The following is a 20,000-nucleotide window of genomic DNA, read 5'->3' on the forward strand; positions in this document are numbered from 1 at the left end:
TTTTATACTAATGGTTGCATAGGAGAAGACGGCAAACACACACACACACGCACGCACGCACACGCACACACACACACACACACACACACACACACACACACACACACACACACACACACACACACACACACACACACACACACACACACACACACACACACACACACACACATCATTTTTTTAAATCGTGATTTAAAAAAAAGTTTGACATGAAATATTGTGGCAGCTAAGGATTTTCTGACAGTTGAGGCTCATCGATATATTGTCACTCTCTTGTGTCAAGGGAAATTATTCCTTAAATACTAATATATATATAAAAGAGATAAATATATAACCTCTCTCCCGACCTGGAGAGTAGGCTACAAGAAGCCCGACCACTCTATCCACAGGGTGTATCATCTCACCGGCAGGATCCCATCTCTCCATGCAGCTCTTTGGCGCCACTCGAAGAGGAACGCCGTCATCGCAGAAGTGTCTCGGGGGAAGAACCTTGATTTTCATCAGTCGTGCAGAGATAAGACACGTGGGTCTCTGGCACACGCACGGCATCAATCATGACGATGTAGCCCTTGTATAATCCGCCATATACCAATTCAAACGCATCACACGAGTGAGTGGGACCGATCATCTTTGTCATTTCCAATAGGCTGTGGATATGTATGATACAGAAAAACGGGGGTGGGGGGAAGATATGCGTCGTCAACCGTTCTTCCAGTGTCGGTGAAGGGGGGGGTGGGGGGGGGGGGGCGGAGACACGTTTAGTTGTTGATGTTTATGAGCGTGTGCGGGAAAGATGGAAAGAAAAAAAAGGCAAACTGGTGATGGTTGACTTGCTGATTTAATAAAGCTTAAAATGACTTCTCGTTTCATTCACTGAGAGGCAGCCGCCTCATTCCTTCCCCATCTTTCAACTGAGCGTCATTCAATTAAAATGCAATTCTCGTCGCCCCCATCCACGGATATTTAATTAGAGTGGAGAGCAGGGCTTACATTGTCTTTTTTAGCACAGCTCTTCGGATTTCACCTCTAAGGCATATTTTCACTCTGTTACTCGTTGGTTAAACAAGGGCATGTATCCATTTGTTAATTGATACAATTACGCATTATGCGTAATGGTCACGTATGGTCTCCAGGCGCACATCAATCACTGGTCTATTGACCTGCCAAAACCCTTCTATCCGCTCCTGCTGGGTCTTTCCCTTTCTCTAATAGAGAAAAATAGAAACACCATCGTCATTAACACAAGGCTGGACCTCTGGTTGGCAAAATAAATAAAAACCTCTTGTGGAAAAACGTCGAGTATTTTTTTGATGGCCAAAATAAAATAAAATATATTTTTCTATAATTTCAATTAACTTCCATACAAATCCTTATAAATCGGTTGTAACCATGATTGTTTTTAAGCGTGTGGGGTTAAGTGTTTTAACACCCATGTCCCGATTACGTCTTTTATCTGTGAACAATAGGGGGTACACAAGGGGATGCTTGTGCTACAGTGTGCACCTTAAGAAAACGTAATGTTGGACGTGATTGGCAAAACCATTATTCCATCCCGCTACCCTGCCGTGTCGGGATTACAGTGACGTCACGTTGATACCCTTGCATGGGTGAATGCTAAAGAACTATAGAGCCACAAATAATAGGACAAGCTGAATCCATATCTTGCAAGTCTTACGTTATCCTTTAAGCCTTCTTCGGCTCACACAACAACATTTTTATACTTAATGACGCTTAATTTAATTTCTTCTTATCAAGTCCATTGGGTTGGGGATTATTCATTCATATAAAACTATATCTGCAGCTGGTACCAGCCTAAAGTCTGCCTCATATGAGTGCAGTCATCTATTATTGAGCGAAAGGCCGTGCGTGGAAATGTGTGCGAGACGCTGGATTTGAAGTAGAATTGGTTACAATCGATCAAGGGTGAAGAATATTGCTGATGCTTACAATAGACTAGACAACTATGTCTTTCTCGCAGTTTGGATACCCCTACAATGCAACTTCACAGGTAAGAACTACCTTTTAATATGTGCGTAATTGTTCGTAGGAATACAAGAAAAAAAGGTTTAGGCAGGCTATGTTACTTTATTATTTTACATATTTTTTGGGGAGGTCTGAGTATTCCTCGCTTTTGTGTCTGGCTGCTCTTGGAGTTGAAACGTTGTGCATGGCGCTTTTTTGGCGACACAAATATTGACATACACAGACGCACACACATGTCCAATTACAGTGAATTATGGATGAACTCACGTGTCGTTAGGATGACAATAGCGATCGATGCATAAGACACTATGGACTGGGTGTCCTGTGATGTGGTCGCTACTGTTAAACAATCAAAAACTTTTTGTTTTTCTAATCGTGGCTGTGATATCATGTTTGCATGTTAGTTTAATTAACGAACGGGTCGTTTGACGACATTATCTAAATTAGGTTTAGTGGAAGTCCATTATGGGATGAAAGTTTTAATCGGAGTAAAGTTATCACCTAACTTTTAGCCCTGTCCGATTTCTTTATTCAGCACTGTGTCGAGAAATTGATGAAATAATCAGAACATGCAGGAGTTATAATCATACATGACTGCATATTTAAAACTGATTTATATCGTTTTTTCCTGATAATAAAAAAAAAAAAAATGAACGCTGATTCCACTCTGTTATCCGTCTTACCTTAAAATCACCTAATTGTGCAGATCCAGTGATAATTCCCAGTGTTTTAATGTCTGAGACTAATGCCATGCCCGTTACAATTCACTCACTGGACGGTTATCATCACAGACTCTCCGGATAACGACAGACTCCAATGACACATATCTATCCACAATTCTTCTTCATGCAGTTTTTCGTGTCGGCAAACCCCAGTACGACTTGCTGCGATTCGATTTCCAGGTCAGGCTCTGACTGCACGAGTGGCTCCCCGTCCGCAGCCTCCTTCTGCTGCCCCCCGTCCTACGAGAACCGTCTACTGGCGAGCACCAGGACGGAGCTCGGCGCCGCGCTCGGCATGTACAGCTCCCCTTATGCGGCTGCGGCTGCCGCCAGCCAGAACTATGCCAACTACTTCCCCTACAGCACCGAGCCGTCCGCCATCTACTCCACGCTGGTGGGTTCACCCTCCTCTGCTGGTGCTCAGCTTGCAAGCGGGGGGCTGGCTGGGGGATCGATGCGGTTGATCAATCCGTTTCCGTTATTTTGTTGTAATCTGTTTAAATTATTACAAAGCAGTTAGCATGGTTTAGAGTGTTTTCAAGTTAAATTGTTTCTAGACTTTGACAGGAAAATTGTGCATTGTGATTATTTATATTGCTGAATTAATTAATATGTTTCTGTTAATGTTTGTCACAAAACATGTAGAGCTGTTTTATTCTCTATAATTCTGACGTGTGTTTGAATCAAAATATGGAATATATGGTTCAGCATCTTATGATGTTTGTTCTTGTGACTGTTGTATTTATGTTTGTTCATTCTGCCTCTGGTTTACAGAACCCCCAGTATGATATTAAAGATGGCACTGGGACACTTCATTCTGGCATCACCCAAACTGCGGCATACTATCCTTACGAGCACTCGCTCGGACAGTACCAGTACGACAGGTAAGCCTCCCTTAATGTCTCTCCAATTACCTTAAAGTTGCTCAGACAAACTACTACATGAAAAAACAACTTCTCTTATCCATAATTCTTAAATATTTAACTTCATAGCGAGCCTTTCCAGTGAAACTTTGTAACATGGTTCGAAAACGTGGCTTCTTTCCAACATCCGTCTTAACAAGCATGTATGGTGTTCATGTCCCCATCAGGTACGGGACGGTGGACTTCAACAGCACAGCCAGGAGGAAGAACGCCACAAGGGAGACCACCAGCACCCTGAAGACCTGGCTGTACGAACACCGCAAGAACCCCTACCCCACCAAGGGCGAGAAGATCATGCTGGCCATCATCACCAAGATGACGCTCACACAGGTGTCACCTGGTTCGCCAACGCCAGGAGGAGGCTAAAGAAGGAGAACAAGATGACCTGGTCCCCCAAGAACAAGGGCGGCGAGGACAGGAAGGATGACCTTGAGAAGAGCGACCTGGACTGCGTCACCAAAGGTACGTCGGAGATGAGGTTATCTCCACACACGCTGGACACAGAGGTGGACATTAAGTCCAACCTATGGACACGTAAACTTATGTGAAACTTTTGTAAAAGTTGAAGAAATGTGCAACTTCTAAACTTCTAAACTAAATTTACATTTAGGATATTTAGCAGACGCTCTTATCCAAAGTAATTTATAATAAGTGCATTTATCAGAAGAAAGAGAAACTATATATCCCTGTCGGTAAAGTAAGGGGGTTCACAGAACCAAGTGCCAAGCACTAACAATCGCCAGGTTAACCCATTCCCTGTATACAAAAAAGATTGCTAGGGTAAGACGCTACAAGATGATCAGTACTATTTTTAAGCACAAGAAATTAGTTCCATTAGATATGAATCCAACCTATTCTCCTTACTTCTCAACGTGCAGTAACTTTTGTCCGGGCAGTGAAAGAAGTATATGGCAACGTTGTTTATTATTCAGATTTTCCTGGCCGATGAGAACACTTTTTTCCCATTGACGTGTTGACAGTCCAAACATGACCTCAACCCTCTGTTGCCCCCCCCCCCGCCCCCCCCCCCCCCCCCCCCCCCCCCCCCCCCCCAGACTCCAGCGACTGCAAGGAGAAGGACCTGCACCTCAGCGACCTGGACGACATGGAGGACGAGGACTGTGACAAGATGGACAGCGACTGTGAGAAGGGCCCCTCAGAGGAGCAGGACCTCCACAGGGCCATGGCCGTGTCCGGGGCCCCCGCCAAGGGGGATCGTGGCTCCGAGCTCCCCCTGAGCGTCCACCCCGGCTTCCACCCGTTCCCCTGCGGCGTCAAGAGCGTGACCTCGCTCCCCGGCCTGCCCTCCGACTTCCTGGACTCTGTGGCTCTGAAGCCCCTCTCCTCCACCACCACCACCACCTCCTCCTCCTCCTCCTCGTCCTCGTCCTGTGGGCCCCCGGGGGCCCTGTCCCTGTCCCACTACGAGGCCTCCGACAAACCCAGGATCTGGTCCCTGGCGCGCACCGCCGCCTCGGGAGTCATCCTGAGTTCCCATCCCGGGGCGGTCCTGAGCCCCCATCCCGGGGCCGAGGGGCGGCACCCGGGCGGGGACTGCCAGCTGCACGGCTCCCGGCCCCCCCAGGCCCCTGCGGTGGTGTGCCGGGGCGGCACCGGAGGCGGGGGCCTCCACGCCTCGAGCCACGCGACCAACGCGGAGAACCCCTTCCAGGAGGGCCCCCCCCTGCACCCCAAGCTGTACGGGGCGGGGGGCTACGGCCACAAGGCCCTGGGACTGCCGTGCTCCGCCTTCCCCTCGCTCCAGGACGCCTGCCAGTTCGCCAGCATCGAAGGTACGGCGCCGTTTGACTTTAACCTTATTTCTTTAAGGAGGACTCACATTTTTAGGGGGTATTTAGGAAAATGCTAAAATTGTATGTTTTTATTTTCTTTGGGGTTGTATTTACTCGGCCATTAATACAAATGTGTGTGTGTGTGTGTCTGCTTGCATGTGTGGGTGTGTATGTTTGTTTTTGTATGTGTGTGCGTGTGTGTACGTTTGTGTGTTTGCCTGTGTGTGGTTGTGTGTGTGTGTGTGTGTGTGTGTGTGTGTGTGTGTGTGTGTGTGTGGTGTGTGTGTGTGTGTGTGTGTGTGTGTGTGTGTGTGTGTGTGTGTGTGTGTGTGTGTGTGTGTGTGTGTGTGTGTGTGTCTGTTTATGTGCCTGTTTGTGTGTGTGTTCAGGATTCGCTGGTGTCAAGGCGGAGACAGACTCGCCTGACCTCAGCAGGGCATGCGCGAGTCTGCAGGAAGACAAGGTCACGGCGTTCAGAGCGTTGATGAAGAGGTGAAGGAGGTGAGCCAACGGACACTGACATGACATGAGCTGCTGCTGCTGGAGGAAGAACTTTGGCATGCAGTCACGCCGAACACAAACCCGGCCGGACACACACACACAAACACACAGGCAAAACCAAACCATTGTCAGGCATTTAACCGGGCAATTGATACACACGCAAGCACACACACACAAACAAACACACACGCACAAGCAGAACCAAACCATGCCAGGCATTTAACTGGGAAATTGATACACACACAAGCACACGCACACAAACACACGCACACACACGCACACACACACACACACACAAGCACACTCACAAACATACATATAAAATGTGTGTAAACAGTACAAACAAAGAAAATAATAACATGATTGTACATGACTACATTATTATAAACGTTACAATTTAACTAAATGTTTGTTTTAAACACTAATTTCTCTCTCTCTGTCTCTCTGTCGTTCAGATGTATTTGCGCACCGGGATATACGAGTGGGACTTCTATTATGCACTAAATTACAAGTATGGTCCAGGAGCGTTTGGAGTATTACGCGTGGATTACCTGACACTCCTGCAGAGGGAAATGATTATTCTTACTGTGGATATGACCGACATTTTGCACACTCATTTTTTTTTCTATGGTGTCGATGAGTTTATGCTAGAATTGTAAATCCAACGGCAGAGAATAGCCGGATCATTTGTAAATGGGGAACCGTGTTGTGTAGCAAACCTTATTCATGTTGTCGTTTGAAATTGTACTTTGTGACTTAATTTATTATATATTTATTTATTTATTTTCAACTGATCATTGAAATCCTGCGTTAAATCTTCTTTCGTTGTCGCTGCGTAATGTTTTGCTTCATATATTTTGGCCGATTGTAAACTTGACAGAAAAGACTGGATTTTTGTTGTTTTGCGTGGAGACCCGAAATGCAATTTTTTCTCCTCATGTTTATTGTTCATGTTTGCCATTCTTTTTTATATATATATGTAAGAAAGCCGTTTTCGAAAGACTTCTGGATCTCAGTCACATTTTCCTTTTTTTGTATGAAGTTTGACATACAATCAGCCAATTAAAACATTTGAGGTTATGCATTTGATCAAAGTTCATCATTGTGACTGAGTTAATAATTCGCTGGAAGACGTGAGACAAATGAACAAGACGAGGAAGAAAGAGAACATCAAGTCTCCATCGTGAGCATTTAATCAGTAGTGGCATCAAACACTTTGTAATGTTATAGGAGGAAGGGCGAAGGCTGCTTTGTTCCATGCAAGAACTTCATATTGTTTTAATTAAAAGGTCATTTGTAAGATCCAAACGACGTAGCATTGTCGTTTAAAAGAAGAAGATTTAGCTGTGTATATATACACAGCTAAATCTTCTTCTTTTAAGTTTTAAGTTACTTTACGGTTTGTGTCTATTCTGTTGATTTAATTTATGTTCATATATGAAACCAACAACAGCTCAACAAATAACATAAAAACATGTTCATTTGTCAATCCTAAATGAGGTGTTTGTGATTTATCATTTGATACTGAGTTCTGGATTATTCGGCCTGTTGTGAATAAGGCAAAATAAGAAAACACCACGATACCACAAGACGACCCTCTCAGTAAAACAGACAACGTGTCAAATCACTTCGGATCCAAGAGATTCTGCGCATAACAGCATATGGCGCATTGGGAGTATCCAGACGCACTACAGTCCTCCATATGCCTGAAGGATAGGGGCCAGAGATAGAGAGAGGACGGGAGATATATTTATCTCCTGTTGTGACTTACAGATGAAGATGATTTGTTCTGAAGTAACAGAATGTCTACGGGATTTATTTTGTCTTCGTTTGGTGTGTTTAAATATGGATCACTTTAGAGGACTAAATTGCCAATAGCCGTACGCCATGAGTTAGACCTGGTTCAAGGGGGGTCACATTTAGTGCGGCCCGCAGCATTTTAGGAGTGATATTAAGCCAACAACGATTTAGTAAAGCAAAGCAAAGCAAAGAGACGGTACCCACGACGGTAAAAAAGTATATATAGAAAATACAAACATACACACAATTATCAAATTAATGAATAAATAAATAAAATGGATATACCATAACCAAACTGCGCATAAGTAAAATATAATACGTTAATAAAGTGGTTAAAATGATTCGGCACCTTTGCTATCTTGTTTCTCTAGGCCCTTCGTCTGCAAAGAGTTCACCTCCACGCTTCACCTTCATCGTCTCGGTCTACTCCATTGCTTCGCATTGCGTCATGATGACAATTGATTGTCACGGACGATCGTCTGTAATTGAGTCGTTTTCTCTGTGTTCTTATTCCGAGCCTGAGATCACTCAGTGGGCCGTCACTTAATGAACGACTACCGAGACACCAGGGGGATGCGTGTTGGCTGTTTAATAATGAGTTATGACTGCATGTGTCTTTTGTGTTCCTCTACATTACATAACATAAGTAAGCTATGCATATATAAAATATTCAGAGTCAAGGTAGGTAGTTAAACCTTGGCTCGTAACGGAAATCTGCCTTATATTACCGAGGTAATGATGCATGCGCAATGGGATTAAGACGATGGAAATACCTGAGGGAGCCAAAGCGTAATAGCATTATGGACTTCCTGAGAGGCGTCTATCCACGGCAACTAACAGGTCAATTAGGCTGTTGTACATGCTGTTTAACACACAGGGCACAAATGTATTCTGCTGCTGTGCAGTAAACATGTTATCTAGCACCCAGTCGAGAATTAAAGGGTCACAATAACATACAACAAAAAAAGACATCAAACATTGTTATAGAAGAGATTAATATTTTGGAAGTGTGGTGGCTGTTGGCACGAGCCACGCATCTGAGAGATGTTTGTCTGACATCTTTAATCTTAAATCTAGACACTTAATCTTAAGCAAACGCCATGTTATGCGGTAATACTTTCCTTAGCCTATATGTGCTAGGCTACAACATCGTACTCAGCGGTAGCCTCTCTAAATCACTTTCTTCATCTGTTCAGAGATCGGTTCACATAATCAAAAGATAGGAATTGTGTTAATCTTTGAAGGACACAAAAAAAATGCAGGAACAATAACAAGATATGCGTGCATGAGTTTAACAACACTAATCCTTGTCAATCCTCAGAATTAGTTTTAAATTGTGTCATTATGGTCTTAGGGACAGAGCCACTGCATTCAGGCCTTGAATGGGTCGGTGCACCATTGTCACTGCAGCCTTAATGTTGATCTCAGATAAGCTGCAGTGCCTTTTTATGCAGGGGCGTTTTGTCTTTTCAAGTCAATATGGAATGCACAGTCGGTGGCCGGTGCATGTAGCAGAAAGTATATTGATTTGGGCACAAACATACACCTTTTAACTCACGGAGTGAAGATCTTTTGCTGAGGCCAGGGTGTCATCGTCTTTAGGCTAATTAAAACCCTCTCTCTTCGATGCTCCTGCCCCCTCCTTTTTATGAACGACTGTGAGGCTATTTGTGTTGGCGTGCTTCAACACTGTTTACATTAAAGGAACCTTGATCTGTGTATTCACACATTTCATCATCGTTGGACAAGTTAAAAGACACGATGGTTCAGGCCTGGCGACCTGCACTCGAAGTGATTCTCCTTCTTTGACTCGAATTAAGTGGCTCACTAAGTGGTTGTAATGTGCTGCAAACCAACACATTTCTGGCAGCGGTGTACTGGCAACACAAATATCTGATGAACATTAAATAGGTAATTCATTATGAGAGCCCCCAGGTTAATGGCCTGCGTGTTTTACTCAACACAAAAACACAAGCTAAAAGGATGAATCAACGTTAACATTTGATGATGAGAAGTCCCGGGGCCCTCCCTCGGCCCTGATGCCTGCAGTGGGGCCGGGGCCCGTTCAACAATGACTCGTATTCATTCCTGTACGATTTGGATCAACAATGAGTGTTCTCCAACCACGGGCCCCTCGCTCCGCTTAATGAGCTTGTGCCTTGATTGTAAACGACCATGAATTAGAACGACTTGACAGAGGGGATGCTGGTTCTTCACACTAATCAGCAGCTTGACGAACAACCACGACAACAACAACAACAACATCCCGGACAATCCTTTGCCCCGGGAACCCCACAAAAGAGCCCGGAGCGAGGTGCCATTTGATGTGTCCCACGACGGACAACCGGGGCTCATCAAACCGGCTCTTTGTACCGGCCGGCTCAGAGTTCAGACGAGGGGGATGAGAGGTACACTTCATTACATCCTGTCAAAGGAGCCAATGAAATGTGTGTGGGACATTGTTCCTGTGCATGTCCTCCTGTATGGGACTCCCGGTCGCTGATGTCACTACAAGGTCCATGCTAATGAGTTTTGTCAAAGATAATTATGGCTTTCGCCGCACGGCCAGGGAGAGGATGAAAAGCTGGCTTTGTATGGTTTGGCTGGATGTTGCACTGTGACCCCTGCTTCTTTCTATAGCCTTTGGGTGACCCCACACTGTCTATGGCACCAAGCCACATGCAGCTCAGTGCTGCTCTCTTGGTTCACTGATCCAGTCCGGAACATTTGCCCTCTCCATCAGCATTCACAACCGCAACCTTATTCACTAGCCCAGCATTTGGCAGGAAGAGATGACAGTATTGTCATTTCCTGGGGATCTTCCTTCTCCAGCGGGTCCTTGGGAGTAAATGGGTTGTGGGGGTTCATTCTGACCAATGGAGTGGTTAACCAAACCCATTTGGAGGCTTTGTGTGGCACTCCCCAGCCCCGTTCACATTCTTGGCTCTCTGTGTGAGTGATAACAGGTCAAAGGTCATTGTCAGAGGCCCTGTGTTGCATACAGCAAAGTGAGGGTCATTCAGTTTAAGCACTTAATGTCAAGGTTATACTCAGTCAACAGCGAAGACTTAATGTGGTAGAACATATATACATAAACATATCTACATAGGCGGTAAAGGTTATAATCTTTTTCACCTCAAAGTCAAACAGATTAGTTTGGGCCATCTGTAAGCATAAGAATGACTGCAAGTGGTACTAACATTGGGGGAGGGGGGGTGTTTGTGTGAATCTCTAAAGACAATGAACGCATATGGCAATAAGGAGGTCAATAATTCCCAATAACATCATATTAGACAAACAAACACAATAAGCACAATCACAAATCCCAGACGCTCGCTGAGCACGAGGCGCTTACGGCGGGCCGTCTGAGCGCTCCAATCAGACCCTGGCGTGCTCCTTGCTCTCGTTACCTCCTTCCCTCTTTTGTGTTTGTCCTGTCAACTGGCAGCCCCTCCATTCAGAGACCTTGAGCCGCCGCCGCCGCAGCCACCGCAAAACATCCACAATAATCTTCTGTGTCATTTTAATGCCCCCTTCAATAATCCTCCACATCTCCGCATTTAATCTCCCGGGCTACTTCTGTTTGTCTTCCTCTTGACGTTGGGCATCTGTTGGCCTTTAACGTGTTGCTGTCGGGCCTCCGGTGTAAAGTGTACCACGGCACGCCACCAGAGTTTAAAGTACCGGCGTGCGGGGTGTCCGACGGCCGGCCAGAGGTCAGACGATACACATCTACACAATATGTTTTGGGTAAGAGATATTTTTAATATAAATGTTTGTCAGATTGCTACAACAATACAAATCTGCAGTCGATACAAAACGTTGACGAACAGCTAATTATTCAGCTTCTAAGACGACAACCCTCGAGTCTCCAACTCTAGCTACAAGGCACCACTCATCACCGCAATCCTCCGCACTATAAACAAACCCTGTCTCAGGCTGTGCAGCCGATCCCAGAGTGTGGATCCTTCAGCCCCCCTGATCCCGGTGGCCTCGATCTGACCTCTGTAACCAGCGATACCCGCCTCAGCCCTTCCTCATAAACCTGAGTACCGGCAGGCGTCAGGCCCGCCGCGGGGCTGGGGAACAGCATGGCGTCGACACCACCTCCTCTCTGGCCCGTCTCTCTGTGGGGCGCCGTGTGCAGGATTAGGAGCTGGGGTGTGAGCACGCTGTCTGCTGGCTCTAATGGAGCCCCCGGTACCTGACTGACGTCTAAATCATCACCGCGGCACGTGCTAACAGACTCACCCCACCACAGGCCCGCTGCACACAAAAGGAAAAACGCCGGGCGGTGATCAGGGAGATCCAAGCATATTAACCGTGATTAAAGACGCCATCATTTCTTTTTGTGATGTTGACCTCAAAGGCCCCCTCAGTGGACAGCAACCGAGAATCAGGAGATGACATTTTGAACTAATTATAAGGCCTTAGATACCTCTGGGGCACTAGCAATTGAAAAAAAAGAGATTATAACAAAGTCCTCTTCGACACTAAATCAAAATGTAATGAGAATGCAATAAAAAGCGGTAAGCAATGAGTTGTTTACCTCAGACAAACGTAATGGGCCCTCCTTTGGGCAACAACCACTTATGGCCCTTAAGGAAACCTTTCTGGATAAGCCAGGCTTCGCAGACAGTAAGTATAATAGTTAGTAAGGCGTAGCTGTCTGAAGCGTGTCGGGCCAGACCTGACGCGATGCCTTTGATGCGTCTGAGCGATGAGTGGGGTATCAAAGAGCAGCAGCCAGAAGCACACTCCCCTGCTAAAATTATGAAAACAGGTGAGGTAAACAGCTCTAAAGGAGGGAGGGGGAAGGGGTGGGGGAGGAGGAGCTGAGGGCCTTGGGGTACAGGGGAGGGGGGGGGCATGACACAACAGACCACACATTGTCAAAGTTTGCTTTTAAACACAGCGCAGTCATAAAAGAACAGGTCTCATTATTCACTAGTGGGATTTATTTTCTCGTGCCCCCTCCCTCTGTCTCCCTCTCTCACTTCGTCGCGCTCTCATTCCCATTCCTTCCATTTCTCACTCCCCCACCCCCCACTCCCTCCCTCCCAGTGTACAAAGGCAAACAGCCCAAGATCCCCAGGCTGTGTCAAATGATGGAGCATCATAATTACCTTCGTTTTATTGGCCCTCTTATTCCAGCTATGACTGATGCCGCTCCCAACCATAAGCATTTCCATTTGCACTTTCATGTGGCAAAGGAGCAGAGCAGCCACGGCTCTCCTGCCTTTCAAAGGTGGGCTAGGAAATATTTATGGCCAGACAGTAAAGTCACTTTTAATCAGGACTTGTGACCTGTTCCCGGGAATCCAGCCCTATGAACATGCTTATCTTTTCGGTTATAAAAGAGCCACAAAGGGACCACTATACGCGCTTTATGTGGTTGTCTAAAAATAATAACTGACACGTTTCTCTTGTGGCTGAGAACCCTTTAAAAGTAGAATGTAAATGCATGCTGAACGGCAGAACTAAATGGGTGACCTCCCTCTGCTGGTCAGAGGTTAAACTACAGCTCAGCATCACCATGGTTCCTGGAACCACTTTGTTGTCTGACTTCCCAAGAGAGAAAAGTCGACCTTTGAGAGGTAGTTAGATGTTAGAATGTGCTTGATAAAGCTCTTGGGTAGTCTGTACAATGTCAAGGGATTTTTACAATTTAGGATATTAATTAATACGAAAGGCAACGTAATAAAAACTAGCATGATGAATTAATGTAAACACATGTATTAATGCATTTGCTAAGGGCCTTTGTGAGAGAGCCTAGGGAGCCTATATAATACCATCTTATATATATATATATATATATATACGTTGTTTTCCTTTAGGAATAAATTCAAGACAGATGATGGCAAGATGACACTCTTGAACTTCCCTCATATCAAATCCGGTCAAATCTAATCTCTTGTCTTGAGTAAACTCTGTCCCTCTTGGCCCTGTCGTTTATCCTGCTCCATGTTTCATGCTGTCCAGTTTGAAATGTAGATTTATGACACCAATATGCTCAATTCCATGCTTTAGCCACCTTTCAGCCATTAGGGCCGGGTTCCCCTGGTGAAAACACATACTTCCCCTATATAACACGTTAGGGGGAGAATGTTCCCTAAAAATGAAAGCCATAAATCAAATCTGATACTATTACACCATTAATAGGAGCATGGTTTTGCGATTAAGGTCACGCTAATAGTTTGGTTTGGGTTGTGGCAAAAGAGATCTAGCGCAGAACATTGTGTGCGCTTTTATGTTGGAAATTTCTTTTTCTGTGGTGGTCCTTGCTTCTCCATGCCGACGATAGTAAACATTCCCCCCATATGCTGTGGATTGTGACCGTGAGCCCCGTCTTTTAATTTAAGTTTCAAACCCAGGCTACGTTGCGGTCATTCAAGAGAGACCCTACGACAAACTCAGCTTTTTGTTCAGTTTTTTTTTTCAGAAAGGCACCGGAAGTCAACGGAGCGCATATTAAATTTGTTACTAATTTTAAAACTTGGCTTGATGGACTGAGTATCTGCCACGGCTCACCAGAGGCAGGCGTGCTCAGCCTCTGGTACCACAACCACAACACAAACACAGCTTAGGACCTGCAGCTCCCAGTGTTTTGCTGACAGTTAATGTTTAAGGAGAGGGAACTTTAAAAATAACCCAGTAGCACAAGTACTGGCAGGCAGGCCTCCGACAGCAGGCTACAATGCTACACCCCCCTGGTTTTATTTTGCTCTTTAACTGAGGGAGCAGATTCAAATAATAAGCCTGCGATGTGTAACTAGTAACAGATATGCTTCATGTTAGGCCACCAAATTGTTCTTTCTCTATTTTTCTGTTCCATTTATTTGTTTGCATTGTTGGCCGAATCCTGGAACGTCATGTGTATACCTTATTTTCTTTTGTTCCTAGGCTTTAGAAGAGAAATAACATTGTAATCCGTGCAAAGTGGCTTTCCCTGCGCAGAAGTTAAATATGGAAGGAAATGCGAGGGGGGATTTGTGACTATGAAAATACAGCTGTTCTCTCCGGTCTTTTACATTCCCCCTGCACACCTTCAAGCACATGGGGGGGGGGGGGGGGGCTACGTGGACACATTCCACACACATCCTTCTCCCTGTCCACCTCACCTAGCCGCCCGACGCCTAGCCACTCACCCACCCACCCACCTCGCTCCATGGAAGAGACACGAGATCCCGCCAGAGAGAGCCAGCGTTTGGTTGCTCTGTGAAATCAGTTCAATTAACACAAGCAGAGCCTCCCCCAGAGCCCCAGATCCCCACGCACACAATTTCATAACAAGGTCAGTGTGTGTGTGTGTGTGTGTGTGTGTGCATGCGTATGCGAGTGTGTGCCCTTTGGTGTGTGCATGTGTGCGTGTTCTTCCTCAGTGGTAGTATTGTCTGTTAAGGAGAACTATGGCAACACACAAGGGGCACTTTGTAAATATTCACGGTGCACCTCCTCTCCTGCCTTTGTGTGAGTGGTGTGGGCCCGGCGCTGTCACCCATGGAACTGCAGTGACCTCTAGAGACCGCAGCCTCCACATACAGTACCCGTATGGGAGCCCCACACGGTCTATATGCTCCTGCAGCGCGCAGGAAAGGGGAAACGCATGACAGCTCCTATAGGCACAGATGGGCCGAGACGTTGGGCTGCCCACGTCCATGTTGTCGCAATCCACATACGAGGATGAGAGTAAACAGATAGGACCTCCCCCCCACACACACACACACACACACCCACACACACACACACACACACACACACACACACACACACACACACACACACACACACACACACACACACACACACACACACACACACACACACACACACACACACACAAACACACACACACACACACACGTGTGATGCATCTTCCATGCAGTGGCATCGTGACAAGGGCGCCTTGGGTTGTCAAACTAATTGTTCCACATGCAAACGTTTGCACACACACACACACACACACACACACACACACACACACACACACACACACACACACACACACACACACACAAACACACACACACACACACACACACACACACACACTCGCACACACACACACACACACACACACACACACACACACACACACACACACACACACACACACACACACACACACACACACACACACACACACACACACACACACACACACACACACACACACACACACACACACACACACACACACACACACACACACACAGAAGGCCATGAAGACCTCGGACCGATCTCCATGATGGAGAGAGGCCTTCTCTGGTCCAATGTGTTTAGCAAACACTCATTTATTCCCCTGGATCTCCATAACACATATAGAGGACTCTGTGTTTATGGAGCTCATTCTACTCCTGCGGTTCATGTGAAGTTCATCTAAATTACTACTGCAACCTCGCCCTCTCTCTCTCTTCCCCTCTACCTCTTTCTCTCCCTCCCTCCCCCTCTCTCGCCCTCTCTCTTTAATGTATAAATACCAGCACAAGCGCATGCTCAAACACACATACTATGCTTGTATTTTGTAATTTCCATTATTGATGTTTCTTTATAACTATGGTACTAGCTCGGGGCATTTGGTCTATAAAATTGAAAGAATAGGACAATGAGGCCATTTAGACTTTAGTACGTTAAAACCAATACAAAATAAACATCTGAGAATGTAAATCACACTGACACACACGTCACGCATTCAGGAGAAATATCACCATCCTGATGCCATTTAAAAACTCTGATGTCCCCTCGCTAGAGTAGCGAGGCCAATAGAATTTCACGGTTCCACTTAGCAAATAAGTAATGTTTTGATAAGGAAACAGATGGAGATCTAGAGGGAAACTTTCACACTGCGAAAGACAGTATTAACTTCCATTTGCACCGGCCAAGCTGACTGACTGGCTTATAAAACTATTATAGAGCAGTTCCAAGCACGCTGGACAATCCGTCATGGAGCCTTTACACCCCAAATTCCCAAGGTAGAAAATGATCCTGAATGAAATCCAGCAGAACTTAACCATAAATCTATATCCGGGCACGCTACGTTTCCATCCTGGGATTCCATGGCTTTAAAAGTCTGCGGAGAGACATTGTGTCCTTTTTTAATACGTGCAATTGAGCTCATTTAGACCCAGCAGTGCTGTAAAGATACTTTATATGGTGCTTATTGTTGTGATCATCTTTATCACTCCACCACCAGTGTTACAGAGGATGATGGAGGGCGTGTGTGCAACGACAGCGGTAAATAAAATGAGCATTTTTGGCGGGGGGGCTGTAAGGCTGTGGCTCTCCTACATGATGGATTAAATAAAGATATTGCTTCACTTATTTGCGTCATCATTATCATCTGTGCTCTACACGGGACACTGTGCGTTTTGGGGTGTGTGTTTACGTTTAAAAACACAGTCTTCTATTTACTGTCTGAAACATTGTGAAATACACTCACCCACCCAAACATGGAACGTGTTTTGCTCGAGGAAAAATAACCCACATCGTGACCACATGCTGTTTTTTCGGATTTCTTTGCCATCGTTCCTAACCGAACACAAATATCCGCGAGCTACATAACGTAGGCTGCTCCCCTCCCAGTCAGGGGAACCCACTCCTCTTCCCATGTGGCGTGTACAGTATGGTGTGTCGGGTGGTGGTGGGTGGGGCGGGGTGGCGGTGGGTGGGGCGGGGTGGCGGTGGGTGGGGCGGGGTGGTGATGGGTGGGGTGGGCGCCACGGCACAGATGCCCTGTGCCACCATACGGCCGGTGACTCATTAGGGCTCGGTTGTAGGCCTACTGCATGAATCAAGGCCGGGGGAGAGAGGAAACGATCAATCTGACTAATGGGGATCCCCAGTGTGACAGCCCTAACATGGAGCTGATATATATATATATATATATATATATATATATATATATATATATATATATATATATATATATATATAATTTATTACAGTAAGCTCTATAACTATGGATATATTTATATATGTTCATATATATATATATATGAATATCTCTATGTATACTTTATGACAGTAAGCAAGCTCTATAACTATGGATGTGTATGTATTTATATGTATACATGAATATATCTATTTATAGTTTATTACAGGGAGCTCTATAACTAAACCACCCCTTTAAATATGAAAGACCCATCAAAGTGTCTCTGGGAACACACACAGTCGACCGCACCAGGGTCCCCTAAACAATCCGTTCATGTGCCGGCCCCCCACGGTGCTGATGACCTCCATGCACAAGGAAGTGCTGTGGTCTCTAAGGGAGGCTCATTGGGTGGATGTGGTGGTGGTGCTTGGAGACCCACCGTCATCTCCCATGTGTCGCCTGTGCACAGCCCCCGCACATATGTTGTGTATATGTGTGTGCGACCGTGAGTGTGTGTGTGTATATCTGTGTGTTGTGTGTGTATATATGTGTGTGTGTGTGTGTGTGTGTTTGAGTGTGAGTTTGACTGTGTGTGTATGTGTGTGGCTGTGTGTGTGTGTGTGTGTGTGTGTGTGTGTGTGTGTGTGTGTGTGTGTGTGTGTGTGTGTGTGTGTGTGTGTGTGTGTGTGTGTGTGTGTGTGTGTGTGTGTGTGTGTGTGTGTGTGTGCGAATATGTGCACGCGTGTCCTTAATACTGCTGTGTCGTGGGCGACCATCAAAGGGGTGAAGGGGAACAGGATTTATCGTGCGTCTATTTTTTGCCCGAGAAGGTGGCGTCATTCTGCGACGCAGTTTGTGCCAGCGGTGGGCCGGGCGGGGGGGGGGGGTTGAGGGAGTGTCAAGTTTATTTGTTGTGAGGTGGCGGTTGTCGTAGGGGGGGGGGGGGGAAGCGTTGTGGAGGGAAACAGCAAGGGTAGGCGCGCGGGTCAAGTTCAGGTTGCGTCCCATAGACTCCCTCCACGCCGTACCCTGGCGGTCCGATGGGGTGCAGAGCCCCCCCCGTGCCCCTCCAGGAAGGCTACTTATCTATTCAGAACGGGGGCCAGAGCCGCGGCGCTTCAAGAATCCAGTTATGCTAAACAGAGGCTGATTTAAACCAGAGGTTGACCCCCGACCCGGGCTTAGGGGATAATGTCCTCGGCGAAGGGAGCACAGTCCTGGTTCCTTCCATGAATCAGACCGCCGCTAACATTATTTCAAAATTGCTTAGTTGCATGGAACTCCCTTTAGTGCTGAACGGACTTTCATAAAATTGATTTTCTGAGTACACCCTTTTAGCAGCTATAAGCTTGAAATATGAACCCTTCATTGCTGAAAGCATTTCATTTTTTTTTCGCCTCTGTAACTAATGATCCAGGGAAGGAGGGCGTTTGAAATTCTCCTCAGCGGCCATTTCCATAATTAAACACTGCTAATTATAGAGCTTTGGCTGACAAACAAATAGGCCCAGTTGCCGAGCACACAGTAATGCCTGTTTGGAAATGTATGCCAACCGTCCTCGTACCTAATGTCTCTTTAAAGATTAAACAGGTAGCGAGGAGACAAATACCAAAAGAGTGCCGCTGAATGTAGTGGGGCAGCTGTATACTTTAATTAGATCCCTATATCGAAATAGTGTTGGTAAATAAAGGAATGAATTATGGTTTCCTCCGCGATGGTATACATGTGTCTACTGCTCTTGTTTTCGGTGGTTGTTTTGGCTTTGTGTTTGCTTAGTGTATGCAAATATGAATATGCATGGGAACTCCTCATTACCATGAGTGCCCCCTAGTATAGCAACGGAAAAAAAACTGCTTTGGCACGGCACAACAGACATTGGACTGCTTTGATACAGCGTGTCAATTCATCAGCGCGCTGACAGCAAGTCACTAGAAGCCATTATATCAGAGGAAGGAAAATTATAGATGAAGATTAACATCAAGTCATTTGTTACAAAGGAAAATAATACGGCCAGCGAATAAACAGGGCGCGGGACTCGCAGCCGCGCTGCCAGTAATTCACATATCAACAGCGTTTAAATTATTAAAAAGATTGAAAAACATAATTGGCCCACATATTTTTCCCACCATTCTCCTCCTCACAAATGGGCTGCCTGGGGTCCTTGACATTCAGCGGCGGTTTGTAATGTAAATGACAGCGCCGCGCTCCCGTATCCTCACACTGGATGGAGTGATTGATACTGGATACGAGCGGGCTACAGGTGGGGGTCAATTATCATTTGAATAATCGAGCATCAGCGGCTGTGTGGCTCAGCGCTGGAGTGTGACACATTTTTATCTCTATGCATTTCAATGAAGTCGGCCCGGTACATAAAAGGTTATCACCTAGGAAACATATTTGCCTAGGC

General features: G+C 45.9%; 1 protein-coding gene across 1 annotated transcript; it reads left to right on the top strand.

Annotated features, from left to right (window-relative positions):
- Positions 1-1,592: 1,592 nt before the first annotated feature.
- Positions 1,593-7,254, top strand: irx6a (iroquois homeobox 6a). The gene is given in 8 exon segments (XM_056608698.1): positions 1,593-2,008; positions 2,836-3,099; positions 3,480-3,589; positions 3,796-3,959; positions 3,962-4,090; positions 4,684-5,421; positions 5,811-5,922; positions 6,378-7,254. Coding segments are annotated over 7 exon segments (1,557 nt in total). The 5' UTR covers positions 1,593-1,963; the 3' UTR covers positions 5,918-5,922; positions 6,378-7,254.
- The last annotated feature ends 12,746 nt before the right edge of the window (positions 7,255-20,000 follow it).

Source organism: Gadus chalcogrammus, chromosome 14 (genome assembly GCF_026213295.1).
Source record: "Gadus chalcogrammus isolate NIFS_2021 chromosome 14, NIFS_Gcha_1.0, whole genome shotgun sequence".
In the NCBI taxonomy this organism is placed as follows: domain Eukaryota; kingdom Metazoa; phylum Chordata; class Actinopteri; order Gadiformes; family Gadidae; genus Gadus; species Gadus chalcogrammus.